The sequence below is a fragment of the Eulemur rufifrons genome, chromosome 20 (genome assembly GCF_041146395.1).
Source record: "Eulemur rufifrons isolate Redbay chromosome 20, OSU_ERuf_1, whole genome shotgun sequence".
Taxonomy (NCBI): domain Eukaryota; kingdom Metazoa; phylum Chordata; class Mammalia; order Primates; family Lemuridae; genus Eulemur; species Eulemur rufifrons.
This window is the reverse complement of record NC_091002.1, coordinates 20,625,345-20,639,346: the sequence shown is the minus strand read 5'-3', so window position 1 is coordinate 20,639,346 and position 14,002 is coordinate 20,625,345. Positions and strand designations below refer to the sequence as shown.

Below are 14,002 nucleotides of genomic sequence, written 5' to 3'. Positions count from 1 at the left end.
ATTTTACGTTTGAGAGAGAGACCCAGAAAATACAGCGATTTCTCCAGGCACGTACAGATGAACCTAAGGAGATGAGCCCCCAGGACAGCCACAGTAGCGCCCCCCAAGGGGGGAGGCTGTTTCTTGGTAGCGCTTGAAGCTTTTCTACAGAGGATGTTCCCGTGTCTCACTGTTACCATTAGAAATAGGCCGGGCGCCGTGGCTCACACTTGTAATCCTCACTCTGGGAGGCAGAGGTGGGAGGATGGCTTGAACCCAGGAGTTTGAGACCAGCCAGAGCAAGAGCGAGACCCTGTCTCTACTAAAAAATAGAAAAATAAGCTGGGGATCATGGCACATGTCTGTAGCCCCAGCTACTCGGGAGGCTGAGGCAGGAGGATCGCTTGAGCTCAGGAGTTTGAGGTTGCTGTGAGCTACGATGACATCACTGTGCTCTAGCTGGGGTGACAGAGTAAGACTCTGTCTCAAAAATTTAGAAATAAAAGCCAAAATATATAAAGGAGAAAATAAAAAAAGCTTTCACCTCAAGTATGTTATAAAATGCCTCAAAACAGAGATGAAAAACTAAAGCAGTGGCCCAGTAAGAAAGCATCTGTCTAACAGCCAGGAGGCCAGAGTTTCTGCCCCTTTGAAGTGGAACAGTCCACTCCCAGGCAGGAGCTTCTCTCCCTGCTTTGTTAAGTCAGAGCAGGAAGGAAACAGATTGTCAGATCTGACTGCCTTGTTAGTCAGATGGGGAAACTGAGGCCCAGGGAGGGGCCTGGCAGCCCCTGCCTCCTTCTTCCTACTCGTGTCAATTTCAGTTTTTTCCCAGCTTTCCTCTCGGACTTTCCAGTTCCATCCAGCATCATCCACTTACTATTGAAAGAGGTTCCAAAAGCCACTTGACCTCTCTGAGCCTCCCTTTCCTGTCTGCAAAACGGGAACGCTGACATCTCCCCCTCGGGATTGTGGAGAGGAACGATTGAGATAGTGTCTAAGGGGACAGTTAGGTAACAGCTCCTCCTCACCTCTCCTGGCCACCCCCTACCTCCCTCAGTTTCCCTTCCCCAAACCAGTCTGGGGAACTGGGCCCCAGGAACCGGAATCAGAACCAGGACGCGGGGCTGGGCGTCAGCCGAGCACCCCACTCCTGACGCGAGGCTTTTGAAACCAAGACGCTGCCGCTCCCCGGGTGGCAGTGCGGTGACCTCCGACACGGAGTGAAACCCGTGGTAGATGCGTGGCCTTGGGCAAGTCCTTTTGCTTCTGCGGGTCTGTCTCCTGGTCTATCAGTGGGACGACTACTCGTGTCGAGAGGGTTTTGTGAGGCTGGAGCTGCTGCACGTGGCCTCGCTCAGCCCACTTCGATGACTCTCCTGCCCCATTCCTTCCCCCCTCCGCCCAGCGGTCTCCACGGGTGGGTCCAGCCCTGCCCGTCCCCACCCCGCCCGTGGCTGGAGTGTGGCTCACCTGGGCACCAGGGATTGTAGAGCAGGATGAAGTAGCCCAGCTGAAAGCCGGAGCCCTGGGTGCCGCTGGAGACGTCCAGGTCGAGGCGGTACAGGCCGATGGGGGCGTTGGCCAGGGCCTTGATCTGCAGCGAGAGGACATTGTCCTCCTGGTCCACCACGGAGGCCGTCCAGCCAGCCTCGTCCACAGCATTAGCATCCTTCAGCCGGAAGCGGGCCCGGGTCCCGGCCTCCTCTCTGGGGTCTGGACCTGCGCAGGCAGGAGGCAGCAGCCATGAACCAGGGGTGGGCAGGGCACCCACCTGGGGCCCCGTGGCCTGGGCTCCAGGCCTCAGCCACACTAACCATTGTAAGAAGGTTGGCAAGAAGTTTCACCTCCCAGGCCTCGGTTTTCTCATCTGTAAGGTGGGGATCAGAACCCCAACCTCGCGGGGTGGTTTTGTGGGAATGAATGAAAAGCCACAAGTGCACAGTAGGTCCTCAGTCGGATAGATTCCTCCCACAGATGGGGACCTGCCTGGGGCAGAGTCTCAGTCGCGCTGCTCTGTGCTGACACGACTTTGGACGTGACCCTCCCTTGCTCTGGGATCAGCCGGCCTGTCCGTGGTCCAGACAGGAACCAAGCAAGACGCTCTCCAGGAGCCCTCCTCGTCTGCCCCGATCCTTTACCTGCCAGCGTCCTGCAGCCCACGCTCTGAGCAGGATGGGACCGTGGTCCTCTGAGAGCCCCTTGCTGTAGGCTCGCCCTGGCCCATGCAGCCTCTAGGTGTCTGTCTCCGCAAGGTCCCCTCCCCGCCACCCCACAGGCTGCTCTGAGAAGCTGGTCATAACTGCCCCTCACCTCCCAACAGCCTTTTACACATTAAGAAGCACCTGCTTCCTAAGAGACCCCTTGTACAGGTGAGAAAACTGAGGCTCAGGGACAAGGGAGTCTCCCAAGGACATCCTAGGAGACTGTGGCAAAGTTAGCAGCTGAGCCCAGGTCTTGTGGCTCCCCAAGAGGATGCTCCACGCCTTTGGGGTTCTCAAAGGCGCAGCGAGGTGGAGAGACCGTCTCAAATGCGGCTGCTTTTTCACAGAGAGGGGGAGGGCCGAGCCCACGCAGGCAGGTCTGAGTCACGGGAAGGGTGTGGAGGGGCTGGTCACTTTCTGGACATGGCGGTGGAGAGGAGGAACAGAGAACGTTCTCTGCCTGCTGGGCAGCTGCCCGGGAGGGTTTATTTTTATTCTTCCGTCTCCCTCCCTGCAGCTCTGCCCACCCACAGCTGGCAATATTGGGGCCTGCTCACTAAGGGGCTCCCTCCCAGCACCCAGCCTCCACCTCCCTGCCTGCCAGCCCCACCCGCACTCGGCCCAAATATAGCCATGAACTAATGGGCATGCCACAGGCCTCCGGGGCCCCGTCCAGGTGCCAGGAGCCAACTGGAAGCCTCTGAACGCTTCCCACCTCCCAGAGCTGGCACTGGGGGAGCAGCTGGCAGCCTTGGGGTCCGAGAGCCCCCCTGAGTCTGGCTCCCTGCCTCTACTGAGCACTGTGTGGCCGGAGTCATGTCACCAGGCCTCTCGGATTTGCAGTTTTCTCATCAAAGAAGAAAACAGGCTTACAAGGTCCAATTCCAGGTTTGAAATTGACTCTGGGACCTTAGACACGTTATTTAGCTTCTCTGATTCTTGCCACACTTTCCTCATCTGTAAAATGGGGACAATCTCAGTATCTCCTTATAAGGCTGTCGGGAAGCTTAAAGAAGATGAAACATAGTAAAGTGTACGTAGCACAAGGTGCCTGGCATATAGTAAGTGCTCAGTAAATAATAGTTATTACTGTTGATTGTTGTCGCCAAGGCCTCCTCGCACTGTTTAGCGGGTTCAGTGAAAGAGTTCATAGAAAGCATTGAGAACAGTGACTAGTGCACGGTAATTATGCAGTGAGCTGTCCTCAGGGTCATCAGAAAGGACCATTAACAATCTGAATTCTTAGGCCAAGTGACAGATTTCGAGGGCTGGAGTGGCATGCAGAGATGGTCTAGTTCAACTGAGTAACTTCACAGATGGGGAGGCTGGGGCTGGGCGGGGCAGAGTTGGGGTGGCCACACGTCAGTTTGCTCAGGACAGCCTCCGTTCACGCCTGTGGTCCCAGCATAATTATTAATGGCGCCACTGTCATCCTCAGAAATGTGCCTGCTTGGATGATCAATGATCTGGTCACTGTGGTAACTGGGCCAAGTCCCATAGCCACCATTGCTGTTGACATACCACCCTCGGGGACAGGTCAGGAAGCGCATTTCCCTGACTCTGTCTTGGGACAGCCATGCACACACTTACACACACACACACACACACACACACACCTTTCTTCCCAGGAGACCTGGAGGGTGGGAGGACAGGCTGTCCCGTGGTCCCACCACTGCTCGCATAGGCTGGCTTTGCATTCCTTGGCTGTGGTTCTATACAGTCCTCTATGAGGGGCCAGGGGCACCATAGGGACCACTCTGGGCCCAAATGACTCTGGGGACCCAAGGGGTCCTGGCCACTGTCCCAGATCATGGTGGTGGGGCTGAGCAGGGGTAGGCGAGGGGAACCTTCCAGAGTAAAGGCTTCTGTTAGCCTCAGAAGGGTGCTTTCCACTCCTTCAGGCCGACCTCACTCCCACTCCTGCCTCCAAACCCCCCAAACCCCGGCACCCCCTTTATTCCCATAGCAAGGATGAGTTTGTCCAGTGTGGTCTGTACCTCGGAACAGGATCTGCCAGGCCTCGCACTGTCCGGCTGAAAATGCACAGCACCGGGGCACGTGTGGGGCCAGGCCGCACACTCCATTCGCTGAGTGACCTTAGCCAGCTCTCTTTCCGCTCTGGGCCTCAGTTTCCCATCGCAAGATAGAATGTTCCCACACAGGAGCAGGGTGCCCGGGCCAGGCGCTGGCTAGCCGCTGACCCAGATGGGCCTGGCTTCCTGGAATTGTCCCTCAGGCTTCTCCAGCCCCAGGAAGGTGTCGTTGGCTTGGACAGGGAAGCCGTGTGTACCCAGAGATACAGGCCCCTCCATGGCTGCCCACAGGGGCTGCGGAAATGACCGGGGCAGGTCAGCTACGGTTGGAGATAAGTCGGTGGAGACTGGAGAACAGAGATTAGTTGCTGGGGTGGGAGGGTCAGTTTCCCCTAACCCAACCTTGAACTTGGGGCTCTAATTACCTAACACTAAACTGCCCAGACAAATGGAGAAGGAGAAAGAAGAAAGGGGATGTCTCGAGAATGAAAGAAGAAAAAAGAAGGTGGAAATCACAGGCTGCCCGAGCAGCGCTCGTCTACCATTCCGTTTCACAGAGGGGCCAGGTGAGGCCTAGCGGGCTCTGGAGATGGATAGGTAAAGGTGCCTGCTGTGGGGTCACAGTGACAAAAAGCCTCAGCTCTGGGGGCAGGATCTGAAGCCCGCTGTGTCCCTAACTGGGCCTCAGTTTTCTCATCTGCAAAATGGGGGCCCTTTATGCTTCCAGGCTGGGAGGATTCAGGACAAGCACACGCTCAGTAGGTGCTCCGTAGATGCTGTGATTTTCACGCTCCCAAGCCTGACTCTTCTCAGGGCACCACACCCAGCCCTTAATTGCCATGCACCCCAACCTTCCACTTTACAGAGGGGGAAACTGAGGCTAGAAGATCAGAGACTTCTGGGGGCCCCTGGGCTCTGTTAGAAAGGGCCCTAAGGGTGCCGGTGTGCGTGGGAGGGTGCCCCTGGGTAGCGGATGTGTCTCTGCCAGCAGGGGAGGGGCAGGGAGGAAAGGGATGGATCTCTGTGGGCAGCCTGCAGGCTCCGTGATAAGCCTCATCCAATGGACTTCCAGGTAGATACGGGCCGAGCCGGGCGGCTGCAGCTCCTGCTTGCTGCTCTCTCTGCCCTCGGAAGCCTCAGAGGAGCTGGCCGTCTATACCCAGAGTCCAGCCAGGGGCCCCTCACTGACCTTGAGGGAGTGGTTCCCACCAGAAGCCAACCCAACTGATTTGTCATTTGAGGCCACTTTCCTAGGAATGGCCAAGAAAGAACACTGTGTGCCGGACATCTGGGCATGGGATGGCTGGGGCCTCAACATCCCTTCATTCATCCCTGGAGCCCCTGGAGCAGGACAGACAACAGCTGCTAACGTCTACAAGGCACTTCCCCATACCAGGCTCTTCTCACTTAAACACCTCCCAATGTGAGTGCTTTACAGATGATGAAACTCAGGCTCAGAGAGGTTGAGTAACTTGCCCAAGGTCACACAGCAGGTAGGTAGCCGAGCTTGCACTAGAACCCAGGTCTCTCCGCCCAGCCCCTGAGATTGAGGCAGGCTTCTGAGGCATGGAGAAGGGACTGCTGGGACACAGAACCGCCCAGTCAGAGGGCTGGAGCCAACTGGACTCTTTCTCTGCCACCCAGACCGAATTCGGGCCTGATCCCAGGGCCTGGTTGGGTGTCGGGAAGCAGAGAGATTAGAAAGTTGTTTTGATATGGGAAAGAGCAGATAAGACCTTGATAACCTTTGTGACAGAAAGCTGACATCCAACTCTGGTGATAACAGGAGCTTGGGGGTCCAGGAGCACAGTCTTCCTTACAAGGCAGGGTGGCCTAGGGCGACTCTCCCCATTTCTGGGTCTCAATTTCCTCATTTGTAAAATGGGGCTAGTGACAGGTGAGAATCTCCCAGGGGACACATAGGTGTGAAGTCATCTGCCCTGTCCTCTGTCAGGGGGCAATGAATCCCAGAAAGGGGCAGGTCAGGGTGGAGAGGAGGAGGAGGAAGAAGAAGAAGAAGAAGAGGAGTGGGGGTGGCCGGGACTCACCATTCTCGGCAGTGAAGGTGAGAGTGTCCACTGTGGGCTCGTAGTTGCGGTCCTCGAAGTGCAGTGTCAGCCGGAAGGGCTGGCCCCGCCGCACCACCAGCCTCTCCTGGCACAGGTCAGCAGTGTGGTGGTCGCGGCCATTGGCCTCCAGCTCCAGATCGCACCTCTCCAGGATCAGCTCTACGGAGACAGCAGGGGAGGCATGAGCCGGGGTGGCATCCCTCAGCCAGCTGTGACCCCTAGCGACACATCTGTGCTCCCTGGACGTGGGGGCTCTGCGCCCTCTCACTGCCCATGAAACACAGCCTTTCCCCCTGCCAACCCCCCAGCCCCCCCTGCCTTGCAAGGGGCTGGCCAGGCTGACTCTCCACAGCTCTTTTTTTTTTTTTTTTTTTTTTTGAGACAGAGTCTGGCTCTGTTGCCTGGGCTAGAGTGAGTGCCGTGGCGTCAGCCTAGTGCACAGCAACCTCAAACTCCTGGGCTCAAGGGATCCTCCTGCCTCAGCCTCCCGAGTAGCTGGGACTATAGGCATGTGCCACCATGCCCAGCTAATTTTTCTATATAAATTTTTAGCTGTCCATATGATTTCTTCCTATTTTTAGTAGAGACGGGGTCTCACTCTTGCTCAGGCTGATCTCGAACTCCTGAGCTCAAACAATCCGCCCGCCTCGGCCTCCCAGAGTGCTAGGATTACAGGCGTGAGCCACCGTGCCCGGCCTCCACAACTCTTTTAATGGCAAGGCTATGCCCCCGAGGCGTGTTGGGAGAAGCTGTGTGACTGTTAGCAGCTCAACTTTCCTGGGCCTCAGTTTCCTCATCTGTTAGAGAATAATGAGGTCTACTTTACAGGGCTGTTGTGAGTATCCAAGGAATTAATACGGGTGAAACAGTTACCACAGTGCCTGGTGCGTAATCAGTGCTTAGTAAACACGAGCTGTTCTCTCGCTGTCAGAGGCTTCTTTCGGTTTAAACAGGGACAGTATTTTTATAGTTAATGACAAGGCTTTGCCTCTAGATCCAACTCTCAATTTACAGGAAATACGCAGGACTGAGGAGCAAGTTACACACAGAACCAGGACGGTCAACAAAGTTCATACTCCGGGAAACTAAAGGCAAACCCCATAAACCTTGGCAAGCTCAAGGTTCCTTTAACAAATAAACTGCAAGAAAGAAACAGTTACAGGGAGAGTCTGCAAAGAGAAACTTGGGACATTTCAACCCACTGTGATGTGTGGATCTTGTTTGGGTTTGGATTTCAAAAAACTGTCTAAAACCATTTATGACATGCATGAGACAACTGGACGTTTAAACACTGATGGAATGAATAATGGTGACATAGGAGGAATTTTGTTAATTTGTTCATGTCAAAAAAGAGAGTTCTTGTCCTTTCAAGACATACACGGAAACATTTACGGGTGCAATGATATGATGTCTAGGATCTGCTTGCAAGAATGAGGTGCTGGTGCTGGTTGAGACTGGGTGATGAGCACATAGGAATTTATTATACTATTCTCTCTACTTTTACGTACGTTCAATTTCTCCATAACAAAAGGTTTTTTAAATGACAGGGGCTTTGGAGTCTTCCGGAGGTTTTAGTTCTGCTATGCTGCTTTGTGATCCCGGACAAGTGTCTCGCCCTCTCTGTGCCTCTTTCTCTGAAGTCTCAAAGTGCTGCTGTGAGTCTGGAAGAGGATGTCTGGGATGCCCCTCCTGAAGGCCCAGCCCAGGGCAGGAGCTTGAGATGTGAAGGACCTATTTATAGTTTCAGAGGGAGGTAAGGACCAGGGCGGGGGCAGGGTGATAGACGGGAGGAGGTCTGAGAGAAACATAAACCCTATAAACCTTGACACGCTCAAGGTCAAGATTGGGAAGACCCTAAGGTGGAAGGAGTGGGCAAGGCAGACTCAGTTGTGTGTCCACTGGAAAGTATATGGGCGAGGATTTGCCCAAAATCGCCCAAAAGGCTGGTCCCTCTAGTGGGATGATAGCCCAGGTCTCCTGTCTCCTGCTGTGGAATATTCCAAAAGTGAGGCACAAAAGTGCCTGGTGACCGCTGAGGGCTTGTACGTGAATTATCTCAACTTAAATCTCACGGCAGTTCCGCCATAGCGATTCCCATTTTGCAGAGCGAGACACTATGTGGCCCCGGGTCCCATAGCGAGCAGCCACTTTGAGATTGGAATCAGGGCTGCAGGATTCTGGAGCCTGCCCGGGTCCCACCTCACTACAGCTCGGGTTTGTTCTCCAGCCCCCCTCCCTAGCCCCCACCCCATGTCCTGTTTTGTTTTTGTGCCCGGAGGAGATAGGTCCGCGCGACTGAAGCATCGGGGAAGTCAATCTCCCTGTAATTCCAACAGGACAGACCTCGGCCGGCCACAAGGAAAAACTTCCTGCTGGCCTGCTGGGGCGAGGAAATGCTGTTTTTGGAAACTTCAACCCCAGAGAGCTTAATCAGGAAAGAGCCCATCGTTGCCCCCTGGGGGGACCTGGGAGAGATGATCAGTCCCTGGTCTGGGGGAGACAGGACACATTCTTGGTCTATTGTCTGACGAAGGATTTCCAAGAAATCATGCCCAGCTCCAAAGGTACAGAAACACTGGGGTCTAGAATCCTAGGATTTACAGGATCTCTGCCCTGAGAAAGAGCCTGAGGTCTTCCAGCCCAGTGAGACCCCTGTCGGAAGTGGCCACTGTGACAGTGGGACTGGAGGCTCGTCATGACTGGTGTCTCCAGGGTCTTCCAGCCCCACTGAGCCCCACTTTGGGGGATGTGGGTGAGAAACTGCACTGGGGACAAGCGGCCACCTAGGAGACATGTCACAGTGCATTGGGAGCTGAGTCCCAGGAAGGAGAGTGGTCAAGATCACGCAGCATCTCAGGCAGGTCCACAGCTCCTCCTGGACATCCCTGCTCCGCCCGCCCCGTGTCCCTCTCCCCATACCGCTTCTGGGGATCCTAGTGGGGGCAGAGGCCGTTCCCAAACAGACTTGACCCGAGAGCCAGCCTGGAACCTGGGTCCAGCGGTGTGAGTACAGGGACATCCTCTATGGTAGAAATCCCTCCCCCTGGGACCTAGGAGGACGCTGCCACTGTGTGTGCCTGCGTGTGTCAAGGGGGCAGGTAGGAAATTAATTGAGTGCCCGCTCCTCTCCTCTCAGCCCTCCCAGATATACCCAAGACTGACACGACTGTCTTTCTTGTATAGGAGAGGAAGCTTAGACTCAACACGTGGCCAAGGACTAGGGCTACAGAACTTGAGGGCAGGAAGAACATGCCTGGTCTCAGACTGCTCCCCCAAAGGATGCTGGAACCTCCTCTCTGGCCCCTGGGGCCGAGGAATCCGCCAGACTTGGCTTGCACACCTCAAGGAGAGGCAGGCACACCCCCTCCAGGCTGGCAGGGACTGACCAAAGCTAAGTGTTCAGAGGCCAGGCCAGTACCCCCTGCACGGCTTCATGCCACCTGGCACATAGCGGGGACCCAGCCCCCACTAACTCACTGAGGACAAGCGTCAGTCGTCCACCAGGACAGAACTTTACAGTTTACAACACGCTTGCACGTGCCATTGCCTCATCTGATCCAAGGGGGCAGGGGTTAATGATTATGCCCTGTGGATGGGGAAACTGAGGCTCTAAGCAGCATCCAGGTACCTCCCACCTGGCTCAGGCCAGCCCAGCCCGCCTGTTGCTCTCCACATCAGGACTTAGGGACTGAGCTCCGTGCCCCGTGGGCCCAGGAGACCAGGGAGGCAGGCCCCGGGCAGCAGCACCGACCCTGATACTCACCCTCGTCCATGGTCAGGCGGGGGCAGCGGCTGTGGCTCCTTCGACTGGTGGCAGGACGCGCCTCCAAGTGCCGACCACTAGCAGCGGTCACTGCAGCGGCTGAGAGCGGCCTTAACTTATAGCCCGCTTCAGGGAGGGCCAGGGGCGGGGCTGCGCGGAAGGCGGGGACCTGGCGAGGCCACCCACGTCCCAGTCTTTGGCCCACGCCATCCCGACCGACCGGCCGGGCGCACTCAGGGGACAGGAGCCCCAGAGAGGGATCAACAGGCAGGCAAGGGCGCCCCCTAGTGGACCGGACAGAGCTCAGGGCTGGGACAACGTGGACAGGGACACAGACACACCTGGACACAGAAACAGCCACTCACATGCAGGTACACACGGAACAACCTCAGACAGCAGCACACGATGAACCAGGACATGCAGGCACACCTGGATACACAGACATGGAGTCACAGACAGCTCAGATCTGGGATCAAGAACACACACACTCAGATACAGATACACACGGAGGAGAGACACACACACAGAGACAAGTGGTGTGGACACACAAATACACACATGGACACAGGCACACTCCAACAGATATAGCAGGTGACACACAGACACGGTGACATGGCTACATAATCAGATTAGAATCACAGAGACACAGCAGGACATGGACACAGCCGGACACATACCTGCCAGGAGCCACACGTGGCTTTGGACACATAAATGAGTGGGTGTCCAGATGCATCCAGCTCACAGGCACACGTAGACAGCCCTCACCGACACCAGCATGCCACCGTCAGATGTGGACACAAATTCATATGAGGCACCCACAGACACACAAAGATGTGGATACTCAGAGGTGGACACACATGCAGACATGGACTCAATGGTAGACGCACCCACACCTTTCCCTGTAGCAAAACCCAGACAATCCTATCTCATTTCCCCCTCTATCCACCTAATCGTCCATCCATCCACCCATCTACCCATCCACCCATCCGTCCACCCATCCATCCACCCCTCTACCCATTTACCCATCTACCCTCCACCCATCCATCCATCCACCCATCCACCAATCTACCCTTCTACCCATCCTTCCACTCATCCATCCATCCATCCACCCCTCTACCCATTTACCCATCTACCCACCAACCATCCGTCCATCCACCCATCCCTCCACCCATCCGTCTATTCATTCTATTCATGAATAGAATCCATCCATTCACCTACTCACCCACCCATCACCTACCCACACACCTATCTACTCACCCATTCATCATCCCTTCCTCCCTCCCTCTTTTCTTCCTTCCCCCCATCCATCCACTCACTGACCTTCCTTGAAGGTGTACTCTGTGCCAGAAGGGAATAAAACCTTCCAGGGACTCAGCCTTGGATCCCTCGAACCTGGCACCCTGCGGGACCCCTGTCCCATCCTGGTACCTCCGGTGGCCTGGCTTCCTGTGCTTCCTGACCCACCATGAGGCCTGAGCAGGAAGGTTCCCTGGAGGGACAGAGGCCTGTCAGGCTCCCATACCCCTTTTTCTGGAACAAGTTCTACATCGATTGATGAATTTGGGCTATAAAACTGGCCTCAGCCTCTGTCCCTGAATGACACATGGCGCAGGGAATAAGCCTGTGTTGCTTCAGTGGATGTTTGTCCCTGGGTCAAATGTGCTCTGCCTGGAGTCTTAGTGAACAACCCCCAGAGCAGTGTTGGGCCCTGATGGCTTGTGGAACAGCACCGTGGGTGAGCCCTGTAATTGCCCCATTTTACAGAAGTTGTTGCAGAAGCTATTCCCTGCAGCTGGCGACAGCCCAGAGGAAAGAGCAAGGTAAGTGAATGTCAGTCAAAAGGCCAGGATTCGAGCTCCCACTCTGCCCCTGACCAGTCACGTGGGCATGGACAGGTATTTGGGCTCTCAAGACCCCAGCGTCATCCTTTGCAAAATGGGGGCAAGAATCCTTCCCTCGCAGGCCTGCGTCCGACTCACCCAGAGTGACTGAAGTTGGGTGCCCATACGTGGTGTGCACACGATAACTGAGGTCCCTGAGCCTTGGCACAAAATACCAAGTGTCCCAGGGCCTAGCCCTGAGGGACAGGGAGCTCACAGAGAGACAGGAGGCATGAGGACAGTCAGCTGGGCGGAGGGAAGGCTGTATGTTTCCACAAGCGCCAGCCCTGCCCCAAATGAAGGGGCGAGTTTTGTTTTGTCCTTCCTTTCCCGCTTGCAGAGGAGATGCGCTGCTCCACCTGGCACTGACTTTCCCTCATAGCCCAGCCTGGGAGCTCCTAGAGCCACCCAAGGCCACACAGTCAGGAAGTGAGACAGTGGGGCCTGGACTGTTCGCTCTCCTGCGGTTCAGAGGTCAGTCCTGTCTCTCCCAACCCCGGGGGGTCGGCCTCAGGGGCCTGGGGCAGGTCTAGTCCTACAGCTCTCAGCAAGTGGAGCTTCTGAGGGCTGTGGTCCAAGGCTTCTGACTGTGGTGTGGGGTACACAGTGGACACTCACAGAACGTTTGTCGCATGAGAGATGGGGGGATGAGTTAGAGAGAGCCAGATGAAGAATGGAAGGAAGGAAAGGAAGGAAAGGAAAAGGATTAAGGTTCAGAGAGGTTGGGGAAACTGCCTGAGGTCACACAGCATGTGGGTTCTGGCTCAGCTCAGCCATTCCTCAAGGCCAAGGTGCCCCGGGCCAGAGCAGGCCCTGGCCAGCTGGAGTGGGAGGAGAGGGCGGGTGGGGAAGAGCAGGCAGGAATGGGATGGGGCATTTGGAGGCCTGGGCCTTTCTACCAACTGGTGACTAACAGGGATGAGCAGTGTCTGGCGTGAGGGAGCCCAGGAGGGTGGGGCAGACTCCCCTGAGGTGATGAGGTGCGCTGGAGCGTTAGGACAGGGACTTGGGGAAAATGTCAGGGCAGGCATGACCTTTCAGGCCTTTTGAGAAGGTGGCCCGTCTGGGGCAGGGTCTGGGTGTCCCAGGCTACAGGAAGAGAACAGGGCATCTGATTGGGAATGCCCCTCCCAATGTGTCCATTTTACAGCTGGAGAAACTGACCTAGTCGTCTTGTCCTCAGCTCTGTCCCCACAATGCATCCCTCACCGAGTGCCATCCATCCCCTTCCCGCCGTCCTTGCAGCCGGCATAGGGTTCCAGCCCCAACTAGGCCACTCAAGCTCTGTGGACCACGGCAGGCACTTTTGCTCAACTTTCCAGAACGTCAGTTTCCATTTCTGTGAAAGAGGGAATCACATCCCAGACCTCGCAGGGCATTCAAGGCCTGCAGGGCTGGCCCAACCTACCCTTCAGTCGCATCTTCCACATTTGTGCCTTCCAGCCTCACTAGACACTGTACTTGTCCCCAGATGCACCCTCCAAACATCCACCTGTAGGCCTTTGCTCAAGCTATGCCCTCCACCTGGGATGACCTCCCCTTTCCACCCATCGATGTTTCACCCAGGCTTTAAGCCCCATCCAAAGGACACCTTCTCCTGGAACCCACCCACCCAGAGAAGACTTCCCTCTTGCTCTCCTTGCCCCAGCACCCACAGAACATGGCCACAGTCTACCCTGTATAAGGACTAGTGTTTGTGTGTGTCTGTCTCCATCTACCCACCTGGAGGGTGCGCATTGATAAATGTTTGTTAAATGAATTAGTAACTTGCAGCAGAGAGAGAGAGAACATGTCCAAGCTCTAGGGGTTAGCCTGGGAGCCTTGTTTGATAGGATTTGTGGTGCCAGTTGCCCCTGGCAGGACCGGGAACCAGGAGATGGTGCCACGGGGCAATCGCCAGTGATCATCATGGTGACCTAGAACCATCCTATGAGTAAAGGGACTTTGTGACCTGCACATTGGACCCAGGAGACACTTTTCAATCCTTTCCCACTTCTTCAAGCAGCAGCATGGCTCAGCTGCAAGGGCACAGGCTTGGGAGCTCAGCAGGCCTGGGTTCAAATCCAGCTCTGCC

The 14,002-nt window shown here is 55.8% G+C and overlaps 1 protein-coding gene across 1 annotated transcript in view; it reads right to left on the bottom strand.

The window, feature by feature from the left end:
• Nucleotides 1–10,115, bottom strand: part of TGM2 (transglutaminase 2) — a 31,993-nt gene extending 21,878 nt beyond the window's left edge. Inside the window, exons 1-3 of the mRNA XM_069495722.1 lie at nt 10,049–10,115; nt 6,265–6,444; nt 1,453–1,701 (exon numbers count right to left, since the gene is read on the bottom strand). Of these exons, the coding sequence (XP_069351823.1) occupies nt 1,453–1,701; nt 6,265–6,444; nt 10,049–10,058 (439 nt within the window). The 5' untranslated portion in view covers nt 10,059–10,115. The remainder of the gene's footprint in view (nt 1–1,452; nt 1,702–6,264; nt 6,445–10,048) is intronic.
• Between the last annotated feature and the right edge of the window lie 3,887 nt (nt 10,116–14,002).